The following is a 27,734-nucleotide window of genomic DNA, read 5'->3' as shown; positions in this document are numbered from 1 at the left end:
CACGACGCCACCTACTGACGCTCAGGGGTACTGCTACAGAAAACTTTCCGGATCCAGTCTGACGCCTGGGGATATTCTATGGTAAGGAATCTATCACTAACTAATGTCTCCTACAGATATATCATTACACAAGTAGAAACTTGTGCTTTAGGGGGTGTAGAATTCAAGGCAAAATTTATGTTGGAGTTCGTTGTTTGAATATTCTTGGATGGTATCATCAGGGGCTTTTTGGTATGGTGTTAAGACCTGGTACCAGCGAACACGTTTTGGTCATCAAAGACAACCCTGATTTTGTTTGTTTAGAAAACAAGTTGCCACGGGTGTTTTCCAATACTCTTGGCAAGATAGTTGGTTTTAAGCACAAAATTAGGGTTGAGAAAGAGGCAATTCCTGTCCAGCACAAGGTTAGATCTGTGCTGTTTAGCCTTAGTGTGGATTTTATGAAGGAGTTGTACAGATTACATAGTTGTGGAGTTATTGAACCCATAGATTATAGTCTATGGTTGAGCCCTTTGGTGGTTTCTCGCAAACGGAACAGTGACATACGTTTGTGCATTGACCTGAGGAGTCTTAATAAAGAAATTTGGGTTGATTCGCACCCTCTCCCCGAGATTGGTGATAATTTGGAGGAGTTGAGGGGTGCCGAGTGTTTTTCTAAGATCGACCTTGCCTCGACGTACCATCAAGTTGTATTGGATGATGAGTCTCGCCACTACACGGCGTTCAATTCCCCGTTTGGTTCTTTTCAGTTCTGCGTAATGCCGTTTGGGCTTGCTTCGGTTTTTCAACGCATAATGCAGATGATTCTCAATGACATGAAAGGAGTGGTCATTTTTCTGGATGATGTTCTTATTTTTTCAAAACATTTGGAAGAAGACGAGATTACTTTGAAGACTGTGCTTTGGATTTTTGAGGGAAAGGGTGTGGTTGTTTAAAAAAGAAAAGTGTGAGTTTTCGAAGAGAGAAATGGTTTTTGGGGCATTTAGTTTCATCTAAAGGTGTTAGTCCTAGGCCTGGTCTAGTGAAGGCAGTTGAGTGTCCAAGTCCCAAGAACAAGGACGAGTTACTCTCCTTTTTGGGGCTGTGTGAGTTCTACTCTCGTTTCATACCCGATTATGCCAGCAAGATGAAGGCTCTTTCTAGAATGTTAAGAGCTAATGTTCCTTTTGAGTGGAATAATAAGTGTCAAGAGATGTTTGCAGTGGTTAAGTCAGAGATGATCAACGCAAAAACTCTTAGTGCCTATGACCCGTGTGTGCCCTGCACCATAATGGTTGACGCTAGTAACTATGGGTTGGGCGCTGTCTTGACTCAACATCTGGGTGAGAGTGAAGTCACTATCAGTTGTGTGTCTAGAGTGCTGCGTGATCCAGGACTTAATTATTCTGTGATCGAAAAGGAGCTATTGGCATGCTATTGGGCGTGCGAAACGTTCAGGACTTGTGTGGGGCAGGAAATTTGTTATTTAAACTGACCACAAGCCTCTTGTATACATCTTGGGTGGTGACAGACTTAAATATGCCACACCACGCATTGCACGTCTCACCACAAAGTTGTTACAATATGACTTTGTTGTCAAGCACATTCCGGGTAAGGAAAATGTCAGGGCGGATCTTTTGTCCAGACTGCCTGTCTGTGATGATGAAGTACTTGATGTGGAAGAGAGGTTTGTTTTATTGCTTTTGTTGATGCCTTGGAAACCAACATGTAGCGAGAGTGAGTGGAAAAAGGCAATGTCTGAGGACGCTGTGCTGGGTAAAGTTATAGAGTACATTGTGAATGGTTGGCCCAGAGAGAGAAATTCAACCATTTTGTAAGATTGCTGAGGAGCTGTCCATTGAAGACTGGATCATTATGAGAGATGAAAGGTGTGTTCCTCCATTTGAAGTTTTTGCCTTGCTGGTGGATTCTGCCCATAACGAACATTTAGGCTCTACAATGACTAAGAGACATTTCAGATTGGGCTATTGGTGACCTTCAATGGATAAAGATATTGAGTCGATAGTCAAGCAGTGTGTTGTTTGTTCTGGGGCTTAGAAGGGTTACAAGGTAGTCATGACACCTCTACAGCCTATTCCATTCCCTGAGAAGCCGTGGCTTAAGTTGGGAATCGATTTGGTGGGTCCCTTCAATTTTCTTCCCCATCATTTGCGATTTGCGTATGTTTTGATGGATTATCACAGTAAATGGCCGGAAGTTTGTTTTTGTGCTTCTCCTACAGCGAGTAATGTCATTACTTTCTTAAAAAAATTTATTTGAGAGGGTTTCCCGGAAACACTAGTGTCCGATAATGGAGTAGAATTCATGAAGCAAGGTATGGATGTTTTTTATTGTGAATCTGAGGTTAAGCATTTGAGGAGCCCAGTTGGGCAGCCTCAAATGAACGGATTGGTGGAAAGGATGAATAGGATGGTTGTGGAATGCATCAAGTGGGCAAAACAGAACGGATACGATGTGGAGGGTGCAGTTAGGTCCATGTTATGGTTTTAACGCACTACGCCTCACTCCCTCACTAAAATTGCACCATTTGTGTACCTCAGAGGACGGGTGTCCACGTCTGCCTTATACCCTGCTTGGCTGCTCAGGACTGTTTGTGACAAAGTTTCTTCCTGGGTGGATCAAGGGGTGTTGGAGTCCAGGGTTGAAGCTGGGCAAGAGAAAATGAAAATCAGATATGATCACAAGATTTCTGTGAAACCTGTTGTCTTGTTTCCTGGCGACATGGTTCGCATTAAGAACACAAAGTTTGTTGAAAAAGAAGGTGCGATAGTCTGTGATCCTGTGTGTGTTGAAAAGGGGTGTGGTGGTGCTGTTATGGTACGTGGTGGGTATTGGTGGAATGCTAGCAAGATGGTGAAGGTATCTGATGCACCTAATCAAGTGGTTGGTACCTCTAACCAAGTCAGGCATGAGGTTGATGTAGCTCTACCTTTCTCCGGTGAGCAAGGTTCTGGTGTGGTTCCACTGAAGTAGAGTTGTGTGAGACGTGTTCCCTGGAAACTAAGATGATATGCTTACAAAGCTATCCTGAAGTTCATTTTGTGCTACCTTTTGTTTCTATTGTGTAATTTAGTTAATTTCATATATATATATTTTTTAATTGTGTTTCCGTTCAGGGTCTTTTCACTTCGGGGGTTGGGGTTGTGTTTTTTATAATACATGGTTTAGTATCTGTTTTATTTTTATTTTTAAAAAGAGGTATAGAGGTATATATTGTGCTTAGCAATGGTTCATGCTCTCGCTCCATAGAACCCAAATGTGTTGCCATGGTGGCCCTCGACTGTTGGGGTTCTATGGTTGTCAGTTGGTGGCTCTCCTCTGTTGAGAGAGCAGCAGTGGCTCTTTGGACCAGAAAATAAACGCAAAGAAGTTCACACCTACCCTCATCTGTGGTGATTATTTGGAAGGCTACCACATATATCTTTTAGCCAAACTTTGGAATCATAGGCCTCTCATGTCACTTGTTGAATCTTACTTGGCCTGTTTTCACGAGTTTACAGAAAACAAAGCTCCTCTAGTTTTCATTCGCTGCGGCGGGGCTGCTCTAAGTTCCAGGTCACCTACCAAAGTAATCCTGTTGATGTATAAAAATTGGGGGAAAATAAAACTCGTCTTTGATGAACTCATCATGCTGACACTAAGCCATCTAGACAAATGGCTCCTCGTATTGACTGCAGGTAACTAGAAATGCCTTTGCATGTCCTTTAATTCTGATTAACAACACCCCTCGTTTCAATTATCTCAGGCATTCTTCTGTACCAACAGTTTTGTCCAGGAACAACTTAATACCTTCTGAACACCGGAAGTAGGCAGGTGGACGGGCAGAGGCAGCTCACTCGCACTGATGGGAAGGACTTCGGATTCCACTGATCTTAATGCATCAACTTTCTTAGGAGCACTAATATTCAGTTAGATATCTCTTGGTTTTAGCGATACAGAAATGCATTAAAGTAACGTTAAATAAACTATAATAACATATATTGTTTTATTCTAAAGGGATACTAAATATAGTGCAAAAATCCGCCAGCTATCCGAGGGCGTGTTTAGTTTTTACATAATTAAATTTTTGGAATTGAGAGTTGCAATTCAAGGCAACTGGACTGTTATTATATATATATCCGGAAATAACCAAGCGGGCAGCCTGTATGTCTTCTGTACCGTGCTTCTAGATAGAGCTTCATCGATGTGTGCATTGGAAAATTCCGTTGGGAACAGAAATGGCTTCCATTTGCCAAAACGTGAACAAGTACTTGCCTATAAAAGCAGTAAGGATGCGAATGCCTTTTTCTAACCCCAATGTCTGTGACCTTGTGAAAAAGATTGTGTCAGCTCTCGACATGCAATCATTATTGTCCACTCATGCATTGTAGGCTGGAGCCAAATGTAATTTAACAGCCATTATTAACCAACAAACAGCAGTTAGCTTTTAACAATGTCCAGCCTGTTCCAGCATTTGTCTACCGCCTGCCTCTCCTCTTTACTCCGCTCCCACGGCTTATCAGTTCCTCGTTGCGGACCCCAACCACGGCAACCCCTGAATAAAAGACCCTCTCTAGTTTCCTTATTACAGGCGACTTGTGACGCACGAAGTCCCTTGTAATAAACTAACAATTGAGTTCTGACACCACAGTGCCCCCTGCTAGAGCCACCAGCTGAGGCGAAAGGCAGGTCTTGGCTCATGATTAAACCTTCAGTTTCGAAAAAGAAACTGGCTTTTCCTTCCGCTCCGTTTTTCTATGTGAACAGTGATGAGCAGTAAGGAGATATTTATGAAAACATGTTTTTTAGGAACGATAGAATCTCACCTCGTTTCTACACATTCTGACTGACCTACAGTGTTTTAAAAAAATCTGATTTATATTAAACTGAGTTTAAGATCTTTATGCAACATATATTTAACATATTTTTGGTGTGTTTAATTTTGCACTAGAGAATCGAATTGTATTTTGTTTATAAACATTACCACCCAAGGATTTCTGAGAAAGAGGGATAGTATGTCCATGCATCATAAGCAATAAAGTGCCTCCTGCCTTACATCATAAGGCTATTGGAAGTCACTGGAGAGTTCTGTGATCCTATAAAGGAACTTGTATGGTCGCGAAACTCCTCAGTAACACGCTTTATCTTTACAATAAGGGCTCCCGGTTTTATGGTATCTATGTTTTTTAACATTTCCGTCTGTATTGATCCATATTTATTTTTTGGCCATCTTATTGGTATTTAATCATATTTATTTTGTGTTTCAAGAATAAATGTAGCTCTAAAATGGTATATTTCTGCATTTATATAACTCTTCGACGTTCACTCAAACATGGATGCCTGTCACGTTTTAGCAAACTAAGCAGTCAGTGTAACAAAAGACTACACTCACAGGTACATACAAATATATGTTAACATATGTCTGTAATTAAGGAAATCTCATCCTGTATTTTAACCACCCATGCTGTCTGCCTGCTCAGCTTTAGCCTATAATTCACGAACAACAGCATGGACAGTTTCTCAAAAGAAGCACCATTTTCAGTATTTTTCCACTTTTAAAAATAAATACAGACACAAAACATATTGTTTTCTGTCTGTATTTATCTGTGAAAACGGAAAACCGGAAGCCTTATTTATAATGTACTGCAGGTGGTCGGTCCTTTTTCCCAGTCTTAATATACCAGTCACATGCTCTCCTCCCCATTATATTGATCAACTCCTCGAAACACATGCAGTCTCGTTTACACTTGCCCCTGCTATACTCTACCTCCTGCCATGGATCAACTAAAGATGGTGTATGTAAGAGGACTGCTGAGAAGCCTATCCCTGGCAGACACCGGGACAGAGAGAAATGAGCATAAGTGGAGAACATAATAACACCCTGTCTCTGTGAAGAGGCAACATCAGAGGCTGTGGTGAGCGGGCAAAAAACAGCCCCTTCTCATCAGCTCACCTGTTTTTAACGGTTGATTACTAGATGCTGTTTGTCCTTAGGCCTCAAAATGATTAGGAAAGGACCGATGGGACAGTAGGCCTTTGTGGTAAGAGCCCCCACATCACTTGGCGACATTAATGCTACTGTCATTCTAGGTGAAGGATATGACTCCCAAAACTGGTCAGCTAAATATGAATGTTTTGTCATCCCTGTACAGTTTAATCTCAAATATTTTCTGCAGTGCATTCCCATCTCAATGCACATATCTCAGTTGTTAATATGATTTCCCATTCTGGAAATTTACTTTTATAGTTTCACAGGTTTGTGTGACAAAGGCCAAACTGCAGATGAAACCATTTGCTCTGAATCATGTCGATTTGGATCTGCTTCTTCATCACTGGATCTTAATTTATAATTAAAATCTTTTAATAGTGCCACTTTAACATTTTTAGAGTAAACCACATTTTTAGGTCTAGCCTTAGTGCAAGACCTTTTGTTAACTTACGCAGGCTTAGAGGCCACCCATTGCTCTATTGCCATTCTCATGTGCTTTCTTCAGCTTCCATAGGCTGCCTTCCTCTTTTTGTGTTTGTCCTTCCCTGTAGAAAGCTCGCCTTTTCTGTGTCGTCACCTTGGGTTTTTCACCTTTTGCTGGACTCTATATTTTTGCTGACTTTTGAACTCTTTGCACTCTACCCCTGCTAACCAGTGTGAAAGTGGCCTTTAAACATGATTAAATTGTCCTACTCCAAATTTGCATAAATAACTTGCCTATAAGTCTCTATTATGTCATACAAAGTGTACCCTGGGCCTGTAAGTTAAATGCCACTAGTGGACTGCAGCATCTTTTCTGCCATCCACTATAGTAGCAGTGCAAACATGGCTTCAGGCCTACCATTGTAGCCTGATTTTAGCAGTATAAACACGCAATTCGACCTGTCAATATAAACTCTTTAGATAGGTCAAAACCTCCCTTTTAAACCTTAACAAATCACCTCTATCTATATAGTTCCTTGTAGCCCACAAGGCAGTGTTTATGGTATTTAAAAGTAGGACATAGAGAAATTTAATATTAACCTCTCCTTACAGTGACTAGTACCCAAAATCCATTTTCATTTTAGACAGGCAGGCTGACCCATAGAGAAACAGGCGGAAGCAATATTATATATAACTTTATCTCTGGAATGGGAATAGCAACACAATAAGTAAACACCTACTTTTAATGGTTATTAAAAATCCAATATAGTGGTGAAGTTAGGTTTTAAATATTAAGGAAAAGTAACTTTTAGAAAGTTACCTTTTCCCTGCCTGACGTTCCTGGGGCTAATTTGCATTGGCTGTCACAGCTTCTCCCAGCCACTGATTAGCCTTTAATAGGTGTGAAAAATGTGTGTGATGCCTAAAAGGAGCAAATAATAGGCTAACCGGAATGGGCAGAGAGGACTTCTCGAAGTTTCAGAAGAATATACAGGGTGGGGAATTGTTGGCCTCCTTTTAACAGCACCGTGTCAAATCATCCTTGACAGGTATGTTGAACCACATGTAAAACTTGGGGTGTATTTGAAAGGGATAAAACAGAATGCTAAAGCATTTCTTGGGTTTTGCCTGTTTGGTTGCTGAAGGGCTCAGCATTTGTCCTACTTGACTACTGTCTCTGGGTTTGTTGTGGGTACAGTACCTGCTCCAAACTGGATTCTAATGTTAGGTGTGGGAGGACTCTAGGATTACCATAGTACACACCCCACTTACACCCCAAGTATTAACGCTAAAGTTTAGTGTGGCCGAAGACATTTGCCATCTTAAGTGTCCTTACACATTGCATTTTAGACCTGTTTGCAGTAAGGCACACAGAAGCTACTGCAAACTTAGTTGACCTTTTACCCTATTGGTTAGGGAGGGGACAGGAGTCAATTTCATCTACTAGCTAGTGCAAGACATAATTTTGACCTCTACAGGCACCCACTTCAGAATACTCTCTGGATCTGTGGAAGATTAGGAGAGGACTGTACCTGCTGTTTGTGACCTGAGAGGAGTCCATCTTCCTCTTTGTCTTGTGCCCAGGACAAAGAAGTGGGCTCCAAGGGTACGTTGACTGATCTCCTGTGTGTCTACAGGGAGACAACAAGCTGCTAGAGGCATTTTCAGTAAAGTATCCAGTTGACCAATGACAACTGGACTTGGACTAGATCCTGCTGTTGGTCACTGCCTGACACTTTTTGAGTCTCTAAGGGCCTCCCGTAAGTTTCTGGGGCCATAGAAGATTGCGCCTGTGTGTTTTTGGAACAAGAAAGACTAAATCAGAAGAAAAAATATTTTACCAGGACAAACCTGGTGGGTGAATGTGACCTGCGCATCACTGTGGTCACCTCAAATCGTGCCTAGGTCCTTGATTATCATTGGCTTTTTGGCGCTATTTATATTTAACGATTTGAAAAAATGTATGTCTCCAGTTCTCCAAGTTGGATGTTTGTTATTTTAGTGTCATGTTTTAAATGCTTTTTTCCCCTAGTTCTTTAATTGGGTTTGGGATTTCTATTGTTTTCCATCTGGCTTTATTACTGTTTAGTGCTGCATAAATACTTTATACATTACCCTAAGGTAAGCATGTCTGCTGTGTGCCATAGCTATCAGAGGGTTAAGCTCCTGTTAATTTAGTGACTTTGAGAGATCACCCTGAAAAGTGTTGTGATTATTCCTCTAGCTGAATAGTCAAAAATGTATAATACAATTTCTTACATTTCCCTGGAGCATGGATACATTACTTGTCCTTCCACAGGTTGCTTTTTCAGATTTTACTTCTTTCTTTTTGTTTTAGCACTCTACTAAGTGTATATGTTTTTCGCTGTCGCCCTAGTGTTCTTCTGCTCCCTCAGTCTTCTTCCCCAGTCCCATCTGTTATCTGTGTGCTTGCCCCAGTCCCACCAACCATCCTCCATTGTCTGTCTGTTTGCCCCAATTCTCTCCCAAGGGCCCTCCGTTGTCCATCTGCTAGCCGCCAGCCACTCCTGCCAGCCACTCCTGCCAACACTCCGTTTCGGCCCATGTGGTCCTACCCACTTTCCATTATGCTTGCCCATCCTACCTACTCTTTGTTGTCCATGTACTTGTTCCCAGCTTGACTCGCCATCCCTCCATTGTCCGTCTCGTTGCCCCTGCGCCAGTCCTCTGTTGCCAGTCTGCTTCCCCTGCCAGCCCACCCTCTGTTGTCTGTCTGCTTGACTCTTCATCTACCCCGAATGTTTCCTGCCTGCCCTTACCGTCCAATCAGCGTTGTCTGTTTGCTCCACCATCCCCTCTCACCTGTCCTCTATTTCCCTCCTTCCTTTCCCTCCATGTTGCCTCAGGGGAACACATGACTTACAAAAAAAAGTTAAAAAAGCGCTTTAATGCCTCCATGCTAAAGCTCTATTTTCTGATTCGTTTTAGCCGTGCTACACAACAGGCAGCTGCTCTGTTGTACAGCATAGCTACAACGCATCAGCAAAGACAATAGCTCTCTTAGGCGAAACCTATTGACTTTGTCGGTGCTTGGTTTTAAATGTGTGTGTTTTTTTTTTTTTGTTTTTTACAAGAATCTGTACAAGCAGTTCTATGTGTTGTTAAAAAAAAAAAAAGTTTGTACAGATTAAAAGGGCCGCCATGGTAAACGACGGAGCTTAGTTTATATTTCCTGCCATCTTTTTAAAGGAATGCAGTACCTAGAATGAGGGAAATGTATCAAGATAACTATGAGCTTTCCCTAACTGAAATTTTTCACACAGCACCTTTACAGTATTCTGCTTCTCCTTAAATGAATCACGCCCTGTACCAGCATTTTCTTAAGTTCTTTTTTCAACTCTTTTGAAAGGATCCATTTGTTCTTGACTATAGCCTTTCCATCAATTTTTCTTTCACAAAAATGGTTTCTTTTCTTGTCCTTTTGGTCTCATAGACAGGAGTGTTTTTCAGTAGTCTTTTTTCTAACGTTTTCTGAACATTTACTCAGAATATTTCCTTCACTTTTTGTCAAGAGCCTTTCTTGTGATTGAAAGGAGGTAGTGAAAGATCCCCAATGAACTGCTTGCGATCTGCCTGACTTAGTCCCACAGTGAAGGATGGTGAATGTTGCCAAAATATGTTAAGGAGAATCCCTAGGACAGGGAGGGCATCAAGCTACAAAGGGAAAGATGAAGGCTCTAGAAAACTCCAGATGTTAAGAGAAGCAAAACCATACCCTGGTGCGTAGTTTAGTCATTGAGTTGCAGGTGTGTAAATTTGAAATTTCCCAGCTTAAAAAACAGTGGGCTGCAGGTTGGAGGGGAGAGATGACCAAGATTCGAGATGCACTGTTTCCATGAGGAACAGGGTCATTATTGATTTGCATTAAATGGACCCCTAGAGTGGCTTGGTAGGTGAAAAGCGATGGATTGGAATGCAACCCCGTGCGATTGCCACTGGTTCGACTATTTGCAAGTATTTATCCCATCGCCTTTTCGATCTTTGTCAGTAAGAGGCAACCTGAAACTGGTGCAGCTTTCCAAGTCTACTCTCCCTTTCAGGGAGTACTTCTACTGGTGCAGATTTACTATTATTTGCAGTACACCAGTCACCATATGGGACTGGTTCAAAAAGATAACTTCCATTTTTGAGTAATTTACTTTTGAATAACTGTGGCACTTTTTGCCTATTCACATAATCTGATTGTAAAGTTACTCCAAAGGTGTAACTTGCGTGTCTCCACCAAACTGAAAGAGCCCTTCTTATAAATCCTAAAGAAGTCATGTACACCCTAAGTGAGGCCTAGTTATACAAAGTACATCCTGAACGCAAGCATTTAAAAGTGTTGTCATATGGAATAATAAAGTAAAAGGACGCTGTATGAAAAATAAAATGTTTGTCAAGGATCACACAATTTGGACTAGCAGAGAAGCCGGTATTGATTCCAGGTTATCTAGTTTCACATTTTGAGATTTAGCCACCAGATGTATATCTCTCTCTCTCTTCTTCCTGTTTTACAGCAAAGGTCACTGTTTTGTCTTCTATTCTTGGCCCACGATGCAAAAACTGGCACAGACAAAGCAGACCCGACTCGGGCACCCTGACCCAACTACCAGGCAAAGATTGCATTTATGTGGGTTGGATGACACCCCAAACACCCCCCTGAAGCTACGTCTCAGACTATAATGTGCATCAAAAGTAAGGGAAGATGCACCCTGCACCTTTAGCAGCCCTCTGCTATCTCAGGAGTCACACTGGAGCAGAAACATCACTGTTCTTGCTTGTTTTCGTTGCTCTGGTGAGGCTAGATATCAAGAACAGGAACATTAGAAACTTGCTTGGCATCCACAATCAAGATGGTGAAATCTTTTACAATGACAAATAGGACTTTGCCACCATCAAGATAATTGGTGTTGAGGATATTGTAGGCATGCTGTAATGCTTAAGCATTCTATTTCAAAGCCATCTGCATTTGGATACTTCCATCATCAACTGAGTCGCCATACTCGCCACAGATGAACGCTCTCATCATCATCCATGATCATCATCCCTGAACAATTAAATGACCTATCTCCAATAGAGATTGGTTCTTCTGTAAAAGAGATTCCTTCCCAAAGGAGGTCACAGACATCCAAAGACCATTCGCTAATGCTACACATGCCAAGACGTGGCAAAACTCCAAGAACAGACTTCATTGCTAGACAGGGCGATATTGTAGGCCATGATGAATGTATTTTCCCAATTGGGGACTGAACTCCCAGATATGATACACTTCATAGGATACAGACCACACACGGTTAGCTCGGTCTCTGGCAAGAGTTTATCATGTATGTGACATTGCCACTTTCCTTGTTGTTTTAATTGCAGGTGCAGCTTAGCTCAGCATCCTCATAATTGCTCCCCATTTCAACAATTCAACAGTTTTGTAAGACCCTTCAACCCTAAGTTCCATCCAGTCTGCATAATTTGTTCTGGGGCTTATTGAGCTGTCAGTGGAGTAATGTGTACACCTCAACTATTAAAACAACCCACTTTAACTCAGTCATCTTCGTTGTACAAGGGCACGATGCCTTGCCACAATTGCGGTAACTGTAACAGTATCATTAAAGGGAATATTGTTCAACATCTTACCCGTGGATACAATGTTAAACTGTTTGTTTCAGCTACGTGTGACTCTAAAAATCTGGTCTATATGTTGAAATGCCCATGTGGCTTAGCATATATTGGCAAAACAGAAAGGAAGAAAAAAACACGCTTGAATGAACATAAAAGCAACATCAGGAACAAGTATCTGAAATCCACTGTAGCCACTCATTTTAATGAACATAACCACAACATCAGTCAGCTATGTTTTCTTGTCTGTGAAATAGTCCCTTTCAAAGAAGGTAGAGATAACCGTAAATTTTTGATCCAACGTGAAACCTTCTGGATTTACAAAATGAACTCCTTGGTACCTAATGGACTCAACGATCGAATTAAACTCAGTTGCTTCATTTGAACTTGCATTGTGCTATGTACTATGTTGCTGGTTCCATATATTATGTTTCACTAGCCTGGTTTTCTACAATCTTTCATTATTATTTTGTTTGGTTATCTTTCCACACTTCCTTTTCTACACTCTACGTTTTTCATATTCATTTTTATCCTTTCTACAGTTTATTGTCTGATTACCAATGTTTACGTGCACGTTGTTCTAATCTTTATCTTATTGACTTATAATTTCATTTTCATTATAATTTAAGGGTGGCATCGCACGGTTTCCTTTTTTCAGAACGTTCATGTTTATTGTCTTTTTTTATATATTCTTTACATTCACCTTTTACTGTCTGCGTTTATCTGTGTTCACATTTACGTTATTGAAACACTTTAAGATGGCTGCCGCGTTGCGCTATGTTTGAAGCTTGGAGTTTTACCCATTCCAAAATGGCCGCCATTTAGACGTCACAGTAAATATTTTGTTTATAACGAGGTTTGAATAATGGCTGACACTTGCTATACTGCCTGCGCGAGCATTGATGTTCGCTGTGATTCATTCGAAGGTAACTTCATGTTCAGTTGAGCTATGTTCTATTACTTTTTGTTAAAAGAGGGTCACCATGCAACTTTTTTCATACTTTCTGTTAATGGAATCTAAACGTAACTCACAGTTTTTTCACATTCACTCGTTTACGTTTATTTTTCACATTTACTCTCTTAATTTTCTGTGTAGCATCACCTTTAACAATCAGTGAATTTTATTTTCCTCATTGTTATTTTTCGTATTTTTTAGTAATCACGTTGTTATTTCGTCGTCGCAAAACTTCACCTCTTGAATGTTCTCGTAGTTCCTTTGAATCACGGTGATTCCCTGGCGTTGAACTCTGGTAATGGACTTTTTCATTGGATTATGCATTAACAATCACGGTGATTTTCTGTCTATCGAACGCTCTTAGATACTTAGGTCTTTATTTCGGATAAGAGCCACATTCAAAGTCAGTGGCTATTGTTTTTTGCTTCATTTAACTCATTTTTTTGTTCGCATTACTATTCCTTTTTTCACCTTAATTATCACATCACATATATTGTTCACAAGTTGGCACCACTAACTAGTGGGTTGTGACATTCACTCCTATCTTTACATCCTTTAGGACTCCTCCTGTCGAAGGGTTACCCACCCGAAATGCATTGGGGATTTTCCTTTGGTTTCCTTCAAAAAGTTATTCGAATTGCCTAAGCGACAATTTTGTTTAAATATTCATGATGACAATGGATATCTTTGCTGATTAAATTTTCAAGATAAACTTTATTGGACTTTGTTTGAATATTTGCAATTTCATCGCACCATTACAGCTGTGCTATAAGAGGGACATCACTCACCCTTGAGTGGTGCATTCATTGTCTATTTTCTCGCCTTGGTTTAGAGGACGACTCCTCTTCAGCACGCTCAGAACTTTCCTGAATTTGGTTTATCCTGTTTAGAAATGGTGTGCGTGGTATTCCATATCCTTGATTTTCTCACACGCTAAACCACTACCACAGCACCCAACAATCAACATGGCCTATCAAGACATCATCAACCTAACAGACAAACGAGCTGAAACCTTTGCCTTCGACAACGAAGAAGCACAACGCATTTATTCATTGATAGGAGAGATTGAATCAGCCCCTTCAGGAACCGGCACAGTACAAAGCAACATAAAACAATTGATTTATCTAACGAAACGTGAAATCAACCAACGATTACACGCAAGTACTATGATTCAGTACCTTCGCGCCCAACGCATTCCTAGGGGTTTGCGTATCTCTTTGAAACCATCACTTTGTAAAAATGACCCGAAATTTATTGATAGATGGTACGGTATTCTTAACAAGTGTTCATTGGACCTTATCTTGTTAATAATTGAGGAATTATCGAATATCTTAGACGAACTGAACACGGAAATTTCTCAACTTAAAGGCGAATTGTCGTCCAAAATGTCGCCAGAGGAACTTACTCAAAGTCTCACAGACATCAATGAACAACTTGAGAGACACAAACAAGAAGTGAATGAAAGAAAACCTCGGAAGTTCCGCAGGGACACCATAGATTATAAACTAGGAGAAGATTATAATTGGGCAGAAGTCTATGCACAGAGACGTCCGCACAAATTTCCAGCCAAAACATCTGACACTGACACTTCACCTGTAAGCAGCGATTCTGACTGACATGACCCGAAATAAATCTAGAAGTTTCTCACGCATGGAAAAACCTCAAGTAGAGGTTATCAGTGATACAGCAATTCCATCTACTTCAGCTTCAACATCATCTTCTTCTGCGGTTCCTTTTTTAGGGGCAAGCCAATCAGATCGCGTAGACCCAGGAGGGACAAGAAAAGAAATACCATCTTTAGAGAAGAGAATGACAAGGAGCCAACGATGAACGTTCCTGACAAGCTTGTTATCAACATTTCTTCAACTTCACTCAACAATTTCCAGTTGAAAATTCTCCAAAAAGGTTCTTCTTTTGTCCCGACATATGCTTCAAATCTTTTGGAAGCAGAAGTAAGCTTCTATAAATTCATGCGCAAACTGAGACTTAGACATTTTTTTGACAATGTTCTCTTAGAATCATCTACACAATCATCGAATACCCTGCAAGGTTTGAAATCTAAAAGTACCTTTATGGCCCCTACAAGCCATAAAGTTCTTGACACTTTCGAGACTCTGGTGAAACATGACCTACAAGTCATCTTTAGACACAACAAGATCAAACAGTTCAACCTAACATCCAAAGACAAATCTTTACTAAAAAATCTAGCCAATGATCCAAATACCATCTTTCTTAATGCCGACAAAGGGGGTGCACTCGTCGTGATGGATACTGATCACTATAATCGCAAATTGCAGGAACATGTATCTGACATTGAAATTTATTCCATCCTTGATCACAATCCCACACCTGACATCCAAACAGTTTTGCAGAACATCATCGATAAAGCAGTCCTACATGGTACCATTGGAGAAATTGAATGTAAATTTCTCATCACAAAGTTTCCTAAGAATCCTACGCTACGCATGTTACCTAAAGTTCATAAAAACCTGAATGATCCACCAATGAGACCCATAGTTTCTACCCGGGGTTCACTTCATGAACCGGTCGGAAAGTATTTGGATAAACATCTCCAACCACTGGTTCAAGCCATGTCCACATATGTAAGAGACACCACTGATTTTTTGAACATCTTACTTAATTTCACTACCCTATGGGAGAATGACATGCTTTTTTGCACCATAGACGTTACATCTTTATACACGTCTATTCCACAAGACCTTGGCTTGGAGGCCACTGAGTTCTTTTTACTTCAGTCACAGATACCACAAGATCTACAAATTTTTCTATTAGAACTGCTACACTTCACGTTATATCACAGTTATTTTTGTCACAATAATTCTTTTTTTCTACAGCTCAACGGTACTTCTATGGGCAATTGTGCAGCTCCTAGCTATGCCAATCTGTTTATGCACAAATTTGAATTGGATCACATTATCAACAACGACCCATGGAAATCTCATTTACTACTTTTTGTACGGTTCATTGATGACATTTTTCTAATTTGGCGTGGTCCCAAAATCTTATTGACGCACTCCATTGATCAACTAAATCAGGTCAATGAAAGACTAAAGTTCACATTCAACATTGATGCTTCTCACATTAATTTTTTGGATGTTTTCATTTACATCAAAGACAACCATATAGAAACCAATCTGTACAGAAAGGACACTGACAGAAACAATCTTTTACATTATTCCAGTTTTCATCAGCCTTCCTTGAAAAACCATTTACCATTCTCTCAAATTCTCAGGATCAAACGCATCATTTCAGAACCCACTCAATTTGCTCGACAGGTCTCAAGCATGGAACGTCGTTTCTTAGACAGAGGGTATCCACCTGAAATTCTGGCCACGGCCATTGACAAAACTTCAACTAAACAAAGGGTACAGTTATTGGATCAACAACAGATGAACATCAAATCTACCTCTAGGTCAGTCTTCGTCACAAAATATTCCACAGAAAGTTACAGTCTCAAAAAAGCTATTCTTAAACATTGGCCCATGCTTCAAGTTGAACCTGATTTCAACCAGATTTTTCTGGAAAAACCATTGTTTGCTTACGAGAGGAGCAAAAATTTGATGGAACTATTAAAACAACCCACTGTAACTCAGTCATCTTCGTTGTACAAGGGCACGATGCCTCGCCACAATTGCGGTAACTGTAACAGTATCATTAAAGGGAATATTGTTCAACATCCTACCCGTGGATACAACGTTAAACTGTTTGTTTCAGCTACGTGTGACTCTAAAAATCTGGTCTATATGTTGAAATGCCCATGTGGCTTAGCATATATTGGCAAAACAGTAAAGAAGATAAAAACACGCTTGAATGAACATAAAAGCAACATCAGGAACAAGTATCTGAAATCCACTGTAGCCACTCATTTTAATGAACATAACCACAACATCAGTCAGCTACGTTTTCTTGTCTGTGAAATAGTCCCTTTCAAAGAAGGTAGAGATAACCGTAAATTTTTGATCCAACGTGAAACCTTCTGGATTTACAAAATGAACTCCTTGGTACCTAATGGACTCAACGATCGAATTGAACTCAGTTGCTTCATTTGAACTTGCATTGTGCTATGTACTATGTTGCTGGTTCCATATATTATGTTTCACTAGCCTGGTTTTCTACAATCTTTCATTATTATTTTGTTTGGTTATCTTTCCACACTTCCTTTTCTACACTCTACGTTTTTCATATTCATTTTTATCCTTTCTACAGTTTATTGTCTGATTACCAATGTTTACGTGCACGTTGTTCTAATCTTTATCTTATTGACTTATAATTTCATTTTCATTATAATTTAAGGGTGGCATCGCACGGTTTCCTTTTTTCAGAACGTTCATGTTTATTGTCTTTTTTTATATATTCTTTACATTCACCTTTTACTGTCTGCGTTTATCTGTGTTCACATTTACGTTATTGAAACATTTTAAGATGGCTGCCGCGTTGCGCTATGTTTGAAGCTTGGAGTTTTACCCATTCCAAAATGGCCGCCATTTAGACGTCACGGTAATTATTTTGTTTATAACGAGGTTTGAATAATGGCTGACACTTGCTATACTGCCTGCGCGAGCATTGATGTTCGCTGCGATTCATTCGAAGGTAACTTCATGTTCAGTTGAGCTATGTTCTCTTACTTGTTGTTAAAAGAGGGTCACCATGCAACTCTTTTTCATACTTCTTTCTGTTAATGGAATCTAAACGTAACTCACAGTTTTTTCACATTCACTCGTTTACGTTTATTTTTCACATTTACTCGCTTAATTTTCTGTGTAGCATCACCTTTAACAATCACGGTGAATTTTATTTTCCTCATTGTTATTTTTCGTATTTTTTAGTAATCACGTTGTTATTTCGTCGTCTCAAAACTTCACCTCTTGAATGTTCTCGTAGTTCCTTTGAATCACGGTGATTCCCTGGCGTTGAACTCTGGTAATGGACTTTTTCATTGGATTATGCATTAACAATCACGGTGATTTTCTGTCTATCGAACGCTCTTAGATACTTAGGTCTTTATTTCGGATAAGAGCCACATTCAAAGTCAGTGGCTATTGTTTTTTGATTCATTTAACTCATTTTTTTATTCGCATTACTATTCCTTTTTTCACCTTAATTATCACATCACATATATTGTTCACAAGTTGGCACCACTAACTAGTGGGTTGTGACATTCACTCCTATCTTTACATCCTTTAGGACTCCTCCTGACGAAGGGTTACCCACCCGAAATGCATTGGGGATTTTCCTTTGGTTTCCTTCAAAAAGTTATTCGAATTGCCTAAGCGACAATTTTGTTTAAATATTCATGATGACAATGGATATCTTTGCTGATTAAATTTTCAAGATTAATTTTATTGGACTTTGTTTGAATATTTGCGATTTCATCGCACCATTACAGCTGTGCTATAAGAGGGACATCACTCACCCTTGAGTGGTGCATTCATTGTCTATTTTCTCGCCTTGGTTTAGAGGACGACTCCTCTTCAGCACGCTGAGAACTTTCCTGAATTTGGTTTATCCTGTTTAGAAACGGTGTGCGTGGTATTCCATATCCTTGATACACCTCAATAGGCCAATGATAGTTGACCACCTTTTGTGAGAACAGATGTTCACCCGGACTTTCATTATAGTAGTTGTTTTTGCAAAAATAAAGTTAGTTGCGCATGTCAGCAAAAGCAAGTGGTTCGGTGCTATAGCGTATGCATGTGGGTCATCTGTCACTGTCTTGAAGGCTACTAGTGCTAGCAGATTCCCATGTCACACGAAAGATCCATTTGGGAATGCAAAATCTTTTCAATTGCAAATATCAAGGGACAGGATTTCCAGTAGTGTTGACTGAAGGTCTGTCTGAGCCAACTCTTGAGTGCAGTAGTGGATTCCTCTGATCCAGCATTTCCTTGATATTGCCAGCCATGTACTTAGAAGATTGCATGGCTCGGGTCAACTGGATTCAAGTCTGCTATGCAACAGAAGATTCAGAGTCTTGCACTCTCTGCTGCTTCGCTTTTTGGTCCACATTGAATGACAATCTTATTGTACGATGGTACAAGTGGAAACTTTGAAAGTGGTCTGACTAGAAAATATTCTTAAGATCTTATTGCAGATCAGAGGAGAAGAGATACCATCAGGAGCAAGATTCAGACCATCAATTGCAGCTCCTGACTCGTTAAAAACAAATTTCCACCCAACAGAAATGTTCTGTGTGAACAGGTAGGTGAAAGCCATCTGGGAAATCTATCTGGAAATTCCCTACCACCTCAGAAACAGAAGCCCTGGAGACCAAACTGGTGTTGAGAATCAAATCCGATAACATTTTAGTTTAGCCAAATGTAACAGAAGACTGATGGTGCTGAATATTGTGAAAAGACACCTTCATTATAGGAGGCCTCTAATTAGGAGTTTCATGTATTTTGGTGGGGATACTGGGAGTCAGAAATCATAGATTCTGGCTTGTATCTGGCTTGTATCCCTGCACCAAAATTCAGAGATTGAATTATTTTGCACGGAATGAGGAATAGCATGTGGACCTGGGAACACCCGGTCCATTTCTGTTTGTTTTTCCACTTTCTGGCTCAAACCCACATCATTTTACTGCCTGCTAATAGCAGTTTGTAAATGGATGCGGTGCCTTGTTTTGGTTTGTGGTAAAGGTACGCTGGGACAAGGATGGGGCAGTAGCATCAGACTGTGTTTAAGAAGAGAGCAACATCTTACTCAAGAAGTAAGAAGTAGAACCAGTTTAGTGAGAATGGCAAGATTTATTTTTCATGGCAGGAAGTAAGTTTTCTTCGTTTGCAGTTAGGGTTCAAAGCATCCTCTCACATTCTGCTGCCTTCATCACAAATCGTTTTGGCCCGCGGCTAGGTTGTTGCACCTGTAACTTTGCAAATCACCCAAAACGGGGAACTAGAAAGTGAGTTGTGATCTCCAAAGTTCTTCACAATAACTTGAAAATTCACAACCATGTTTCTCAGGCCTCCTGAAATAAATCTCTCCCATGAGCATTAAGGAATATGCATAATTTCCAGAGTTCTTAAAACGCCAAAAAAGGGGCAGTTTTGTAGTATAGCAGAGGTTATTCTGGCTAAGATTATCATCATAAAAATTAACCTCAAGTTGTTTCTGATACGTAACAGGGTAAGTTGGATATTTGTGGAGTTGTCGGCCAATGAAGTGGCTTTACAATTCAGAAACACTGCCACCAGAATCTAGAAACCTCCTTTAGGAAGGAATAGAGGAGGAAGTCTAAGAAATAGTTCAACTTAAGCTAGGTTTCATTCAGAGAGATAACGTAAAGTTTTTTGAGAAAATAAATCCAGTCTGGATTGTTGATTTTTGCTGCAAATCCGCTGCGTTTAGAGTAAGTACATTAAGATTGTTTGAGGGAGGCTCTATATCTGGGCTAGCCTTTAGTCCTGTACCCTCTCTGCCATGACTGAAATAGTAGTTATAAGAGGATGGTCTAGTCAATCATTACTGTTCATTGTATTCAATGGGTCAAACCTATTCAACATGGGCATAGTAAAACCACTGTGAAGAAAAGACATTTGACACATAGTATCACTGACCATGTTATTGGGCTGTTTGGAAGGGTGGTCTCTCAAAACAGGAAAACAAAGAAACACTATTATCCTGCCCTGAAGTGACTGAATGCATGTTAGTTTATATAAAATATTACCATTAAAACATGTCTGTTTAAAATGAATCACCATACAGTCATCGGAACACTGCTTCATACCGTTCCCAACCTAGGAAACCCCTTCTGCCATGATGAAGTCAGCATGCATTTGGCAACCTTTTCCTACCTTCGACCCATGGAACAACTTTATTTTTTTAGTTTGGCAAAATATTTTACTGACTTGGGACCCAGGGAGGCACATCAATTAAAACTATGGCAAAGTGAGTTGCTTCTGGGTGAAGCTGTTAATAGGATATAGGCTTTAACAATGGGTTGGGCTGCAAAACAGGGGCAGTAGTTAACCAGTGATAAGGTTGCTGCTCAGAATTAATTTCAGTAAAACTGGGATCAATAGATATGACATCATGATGAACCTTAGTGCCTGCCTAAGACACAGTGGGGTTGGAATTACTAAAGTTGCTCTCTGGGTTGGACTAGAAAGTTAATTAAGGTGGGATTACAAGAGATGTTTTAAGGCATAATCCCTTCCCCCGAGAGGTAGTTACTGATGTAAATTGGTAGAAATTCTAGTTGTCGTAAAATGTCTAGGAGCCTTTAATAGAGGTGCTAGCTGCAGCGTAGTGTTCTCAATAGCTGGGAGTCATGTTTGTACCTCTTCAAATAGCCTTTTTTATCAAAGACTCTTAAGTGAGCCAGAGCAAAATCAGGTTTGGTTTGCATTTGGGTAATCCTTCCATTCCTCTCAGTTTTAAGCCCAATATTCATACTCCAGGGCTGTGTCCCGCCCCCGCCTTGCCACTGTCGGCTGCCGACTGGTGCAAACTGGCTAAGTTTGGCCCACTATTCATCTGGATGTTTCCTACACAGCTGGAGCTGGAAGCATGCTTTGTAGCGCTCCCACTGTGTAAGGATGAAGCATAGGAGGTCTAGTCCCCCCCCCCTCACTCCCCCGGGATTAAAAATGCCAACTAACACTAACAGTCCTGGAGCAAGAAATGTGCTTTGTAGCGCTAAGTAAGGTCCTCCTCCTTCCCCTGTGTCCTGGTGAAGCCTGGGAGGTGTAGTGCCTCCTTTCCCGGCAAGAAAAGCCCCAATAGTCTGTATCCCTAATCCTAATTCAAGTATTTTTGATTTGCTCAGCTGCCTTCCCCGGCTAGTGCTACTTTCTACAGTTAATGCTAATAAAGTAATACAATAACGCTAATAAAAATAAAAGCAAAAAATAAATTCCAAGCAAGTGGAACTTAGAGTAGAAGGCTTCTTCTTCTGTAGAACAGAGTTGTAGAGTCTGATGTACTTGATTGTTCACCTTTTTATTGCACTGTTGAGGTACAATAATGCAGGGCAGCTAAAGTGAGGTATCCATAATAGCATAGAAGCATATGCACACCATGTTCCTTAATTCATATCCTCGTTAAACATACATTAAGTGCTTTAATGCATAAATCAAAGACTTTGTTGTTTAAAATGTGCCACACCTAATATAAATAGACCCGTTGTTACCTTAGAAAGTTTCTACATTAAGTCTCGATTAATTTTTGGTTAAAAAAAGTCTTAAAATGCCTTTCTTTTGTTCTACGATGATGTATTTCAAAAAGCAAAATTTTTGTTTTTCAGCGTTGAAGACTGAAAAAACAGCTTTCGAAGTGAGCGATAGGCCTCAGGATAACATTTCTTCCGAGTCAATTTTGCAGAAGCATAGTCTTCAGCATCAAAGGTAACGGAGAAACATGCTTCATTTAAATCGTTTGCTGTTTCTTTTTACAATCTAAACCTTCAAGAGGATTTGTCATGAAATGCTGATAAAATACTACATGCAATGCTTAATATGTCAATTCTAAATTTTATTTTGGTATTTGTAGTTCTTATTTTGGGTAGTAGTGAGGTAGTTTGTGCAGTAAGAGAAATATTGTACGGGATACATGTCATGCTTTAAGCTTTTTATTTATGAGGACTAAGGAATGTAATGGGTTGTGGTGAATCACTAATTGCTACCAGATTACTATCATGCTTTTAACCAGAATACAGTGATGATTACCCTCCAGCCCTGCCCCACCACCCTGTCCCACCTACTCCTACTTCATCTTTCCCACTGTTGCATCTCCATTGTGGCCATCATTACTAGGGAAACAGGCCTGTATATCCGCTCCCCTCGAGTTACAATATTGGTGACTTTGGGGGCGGGGAAAATCTGGCCAATTATCTATTACACCCTAAGGGTTCCGTCCCGTCTATTTTGTCATGAGTAATTACCAAAACAATCAGTAATTCTGGATCCGATTCCCCACCCCTATAATAATTCATCTTCTTGTCCAGGTTGTCATTCAGAGATATCCGGTGCTTTAAGAAGCCAAAATCTACAGGGGAAATTGATATCTACAATTTCTTGCCCCAGTCAAATTAAGTGACCATTTTTAATCAGGAGAAGGTCGTTGAGCTAAGAACAGACTGCACCGTGATTTGTGCTTTTTTGCTATCCACTTGCATGAGGCTAATTAATTTGTTTTTGCACAGAAGCAGAGTAAACCTTTTTTCATGGTCTCTCTACCTTGATGTGCTGTTTTTATTTTGGCAGGTGAGCCATGCTTTGGGAAGAATGTTCACAGGCAGCACATGGCTGTCTTCAATGACCATTGTAATGGGGGAAGTCCTCACTATACCCGTTGTGCCCAACACTGGGGACCGTCATGTGGTATATATCCTGCCTTAAACAGATTCTCCTAAAGTGCATGAATAGCCTAATCCTTGTCACTAAGGTGCTCTGCAGCCCAAAATCACCAGTGTAGTTTATTGTAGCTGATCCACTGGGCCAGTGGCCCTCTCAGGTATTCCTGCAGCCGACCGGTAACGGTCAGGCTTTTCAAACATATATCATGTACCCATACCTTTTTTAATTGGTATGCACCACTCAGCTACATTAGCCTCTCTCAAAAACCCTTTTAAGCTGGATCTAAATGGCATGAGTCATGTGTACATAAGAAGTCTCGTTAACCCCCATACATCACACAATCCCACCTTGGGTTCTGGAACCCACTTCATTGGTGCCAGTGGATGTCATAGGATCGTCGCTAATATTTACAAATATAGAACTCCTCATGGCTACATCTTCCCACAGATTCCTCATCTTAAGAATATCCTCCTCCTGGCTGCAGACTGGATCTGGCAAACTTGTTCCCCCAGTAATACCGCTCAACGCTGCCAGGAGGCACTACGTGGTTCCAATCTTGCTCAGTCTACACGAGTAGTTAATAGTTTATTAGTCAAAACCATAAACAAAACTCAATCATACAGTACAAAGCAATTAAAAAGGAATACAAAATCTAAAAAATGTGTCATACAGCTACTAAAGCCATTGGACATCTTTTTAATGGACTTTTTAACTTCCCTTCCTAACTTTATAGATAAAAACGCCAAATACAGATGATAAATTGTTCGGGGTGGCTGATCCAGCACTGACATTTTCCCTAAGTGGTTAAAGTGCAAGTTTGCAATGCAGCCAATTGTAATTCTCATAAATAAACCGCTATAAGTGGTTAAAGTGCTTGTGTGCAGGTCCAGAGAGTGGGTATATGTACTATACTAAACGGACAGTGGTTTTTCAAATGAAAAAGTGCCGATACACAGAACTATGCATTTTTAAAGTGCCCATGTGCAAGACAAAAGTGCTGGGTTAAGCAAATGTTTGCCTTAGCATGTCGACATAGGGAACAGCTACTATAGCAGTCCCTAGCAGCCCATCCTTGCGGTTTACCTGCTCGTGTGAGTTTACCTAAAAACGACTGTGTTGTCACAGCCCAATATCAGGTTCACTCAACACCCGACCTATATGCTAATCCTTTTTTTAAAAATGGCCAAAAACTGGACTAGTCTAATATTCAACATTGTGTTACTTGGGTCCATTGACTCCACAATTGCAGTCCTACAAGACCTGTATCCCCGGTCAAGAAACTCTTGTTTGAATAGGCTCTCACCAAGTCTTAGTGCCAAAAATGACTGTTTAACCTTCCGGTGATAAGGTGCTGCAAGCAGGAATGATTCTCTTAAGGTTGAATATGATTTCAGCACCAGCCACCCGTGACGACGTTTAGACAACCTTTCCGTGTCTGCAGTGCAGCTTTGCTATCTGATCAACTTATTTACCAATTTCTTAAAGTTTTGCCCAGTGATACAGTCTGCACCAGATGTGACCACAGCCAGCTTATATATCCACATTTGGTGTGCTAGTGCCGGGTCCCCACCTTCAGGTCCAGAGCTCTTGGTGATTTAACAACAAAATTACTCAGCAGCTCTGACAGCGAATAGGTAAAATGTCCCTTCCTAAGGCTTCTGGATTAAACACTGACAATATTGCAAGAAGATAAACAAATTGGTGTTGTACAGTTTCCACTTTCTCAGTAAGAACTGTTAATTTGTTGGACAACATAAACGTCAGGATTGTGCCAGACTGATTCTATGCACCCCCAGGATATGTTGGCCTATAGACTAGCTAGCTCACAGTGCCACCATAAGTACCTCTAAGCCTAGTAAAGTAACAAATGGTTTGGGCAACCTCAGAACATGACAACCCTGACTCCCCAAGGAATCGTGGTAACAGATCTAGAACCTTTTCGCTCAGTCACTCGTTCTCACACAGAGAGATATACAGGAAATACATAAAGGGGCATTTTCAATAGTTATTGAACCATTGTGATTCTTGTATAAAATATATGTGCTGCAAAAGAACAGTGAAAAGGATAAACGAATTCACCATTGTGCTAAAACAGTGTGTATATTCTGGCATAGAAGTACTGGGTATAGTTTACTCCTACTATGCGCTCCCTAACCAAGTTGCCTAGGGCGGGCTTCTGCCAAGAATCCCCTACTGAATGATCTAACTCCCCATTACCTTAAGGGCAAGGTTTATAGGTCCCAATCCTCGTCTTGGTCACAAGTTGGACATCCCTCCTAGCAGAGGGTAAACCGGAATTGGCATGGCTGAGATGCAGACACACCGACGGCCTCCCAATAACAGCAGAGGGCTCCTCTCATTTGAGCACGGAAATGCATGTGTATTTATAATAACATCATCCATACTTCTGTGTCAAGGGTTCAGCAGGGCTGACATTGTTTATTGTCCTTGTGATAACCATGTTGCCTCATGGACTAATACAAAATAACATTTGCACAATGTGTGTCTAGTCTAAGCCTTGTACTAAATGTTCAGTGTCGTGATAGTGTACTTAAGAAGTGGTACTGTATGCAATGTGGATTCAGAGAAACGAATCCTGCACGGTCATACAAGCAAATGTGTGTCAAAAGTCATCGTGCACAAAAGAAGGTAACTTAAGAAAAGTGTACATCTAAAATGGCAGTGTTTCTTCCCGGACCTAACCTAGCCATGTGACATTGGATCTACACAACATCTGTATGTGGTGTCTAGGATCTAACCACCACACCCTCGCCTGCAACTGTTGTTCTTTGTTGCAACTGAAGGCCAACAAGAAAGAAGCCAAACTACTTTTGGTAAGAGCATGCCAGGATAGTCCCAAGCGGCCCCTGTCCCTTCTTCAGGTAGGTCAGCAGAAAGGGAGGTCAGCAGAAAGGGAGTGATCTCCCAAATATCCTCCCACCAAACGGTCTAAGAAGGAGAAGCCTTTGCCTTCCTTAAGGCAATGGTCCACCCTTCAGGGACCTTGGTGACTCTGTTCTTGACGTCAATCTCTTCTTTTTTGGTGCAGTCAATTGCAGATGAAGCTGGAGTTTCTTGATCCTTCCTTCAAAGGCCCAGGCCATTTGACAGGCCATGCTGGACATTTTCAGGGTTGCCCAGCAACTCTCTAGGTCAATCCCCAAGGATATGCCTGATCCTGTGATCATGGCACTTCTTCCAATTCTGACCCTGACACCACCCAATTCTGCAACACCCAGGGCTCCAGCCTTGGTACTGCTTCAGTGCAATCAGTTGTCTACAATTCTGCCCGTGATGCTGTTGGCCTTGCCACCTCAACCCTGAAGGTTGGTAGACATCTTTCGAAGTGGCAGAAAAAAAGGTTTGACTTTGCTCTAATGATGAACCTCTGTCACTGCACTGTTCTGGGACCCGAGAGCCACGCAAGTCTTCTGGTCAGATTGCCATGCCTTAGATATGCCACATAGGGAGTTTGGGCACATGAAGAAAAGACTGTTTGGAGGCTGACCACCTCCTCCCTCCCTATCAAATGAATGCTGCAAAATGTTGGCACATCTTCAGAGAGAGATGTTTGCTACCTCTTGGGCTCTCCTTCAGAGGACGTTTCCTTCTTTGTCTGTAGTAGGTAAACCAGCAGCTTTATCTGTCCCCCCAGTTAAACCATTACACCAACAGCTGCTTTGTCATCCCATTTCTTTACTCCCCACAGACCCCCGCCGCCCCCGGCAACCACCCTCTTTCTAGTACTCTCTGTTCCATACCTCGATCTTGAAGGTAAATGTTCTTGCTGTCTTGAACAAAGGAGCCATAGAAATGTTGTCCTTGGAGAAAAGGGTCACAGGATTTCCCTCTCTTTACTTCCTGGTCCCCAAGAAAGATCAGGGCTCAGACCCATTCTGGACCTTCGAATCCTAAACATTTTCTTTCGGCAGAACAAGTTCAAAATGCAGTCCCCAGCCAGGTACTTCTGGCCGCACTACAGGTGAGTGAATGGTGTAGCTGGATCTCCAGGATGCCTAGTTCAGTCTGCTAGTCCTACCTACTCATAAACACTACCTCTGATTCACACAAGAGACTCAGGACTACCAATTTGCATACTACAAATGATTTTTACCTTGCCTGGCGATGGCCTCCCTTAGGTCACCAGGAGTTCCTGTATTCTCGTACTTGAATGACTCTGCATGATTTTCATTGAGCATAAGTAGCTCTTATTAAAGAAAAGGTTGGTGACCCCTGCTCTAGGCAGTATCTATATATTCCTATATCCAACATTCTGTCAAGCTCGCTTCACCTTTTTTGCAGTCTTTTTCATGAAAAAATGGGGGAGCACAGCTGTCCAGTCACAGATCAAGGGGCCTCCTTTCTGAGTGGGGATTGTCAGGTAGCAGGTCATGTGTGGTGGCTGCTACTTCTGTACTTGTTACACCTCAGGATTTCAGCTACATGCAAAAATGTACTG

The 27,734-nt window shown here is 40.9% G+C and overlaps 1 protein-coding gene across 1 annotated transcript in view; it reads left to right on the top strand.

The window, feature by feature from the left end:
- The window catches only part of USP53 (ubiquitin specific peptidase 53), a 260,171-nt gene that overhangs the window by 206,446 nt on the left and 25,991 nt on the right, over positions 1-27,734 (top strand). The window contains exon 14 of the mRNA XM_085634305.1: positions 22,225-22,324. Coding sequence (XP_085490431.1) covers positions 22,225-22,324 — 100 coding nt within the window. The remainder of the gene's footprint in view (positions 1-22,224; positions 22,325-27,734) is intronic.

The sequence above is a fragment of the Triturus cristatus genome, chromosome 2_1 (assembly GCF_964204655.1).
Source record: "Triturus cristatus chromosome 2_1, aTriCri1.1, whole genome shotgun sequence".
In the NCBI taxonomy this organism is placed as follows: domain Eukaryota; kingdom Metazoa; phylum Chordata; class Amphibia; order Caudata; family Salamandridae; genus Triturus; species Triturus cristatus.
The sequence above is the reverse complement of the archived record's forward strand: the minus strand, read 5'-3'. Positions and strand labels throughout refer to the sequence as shown.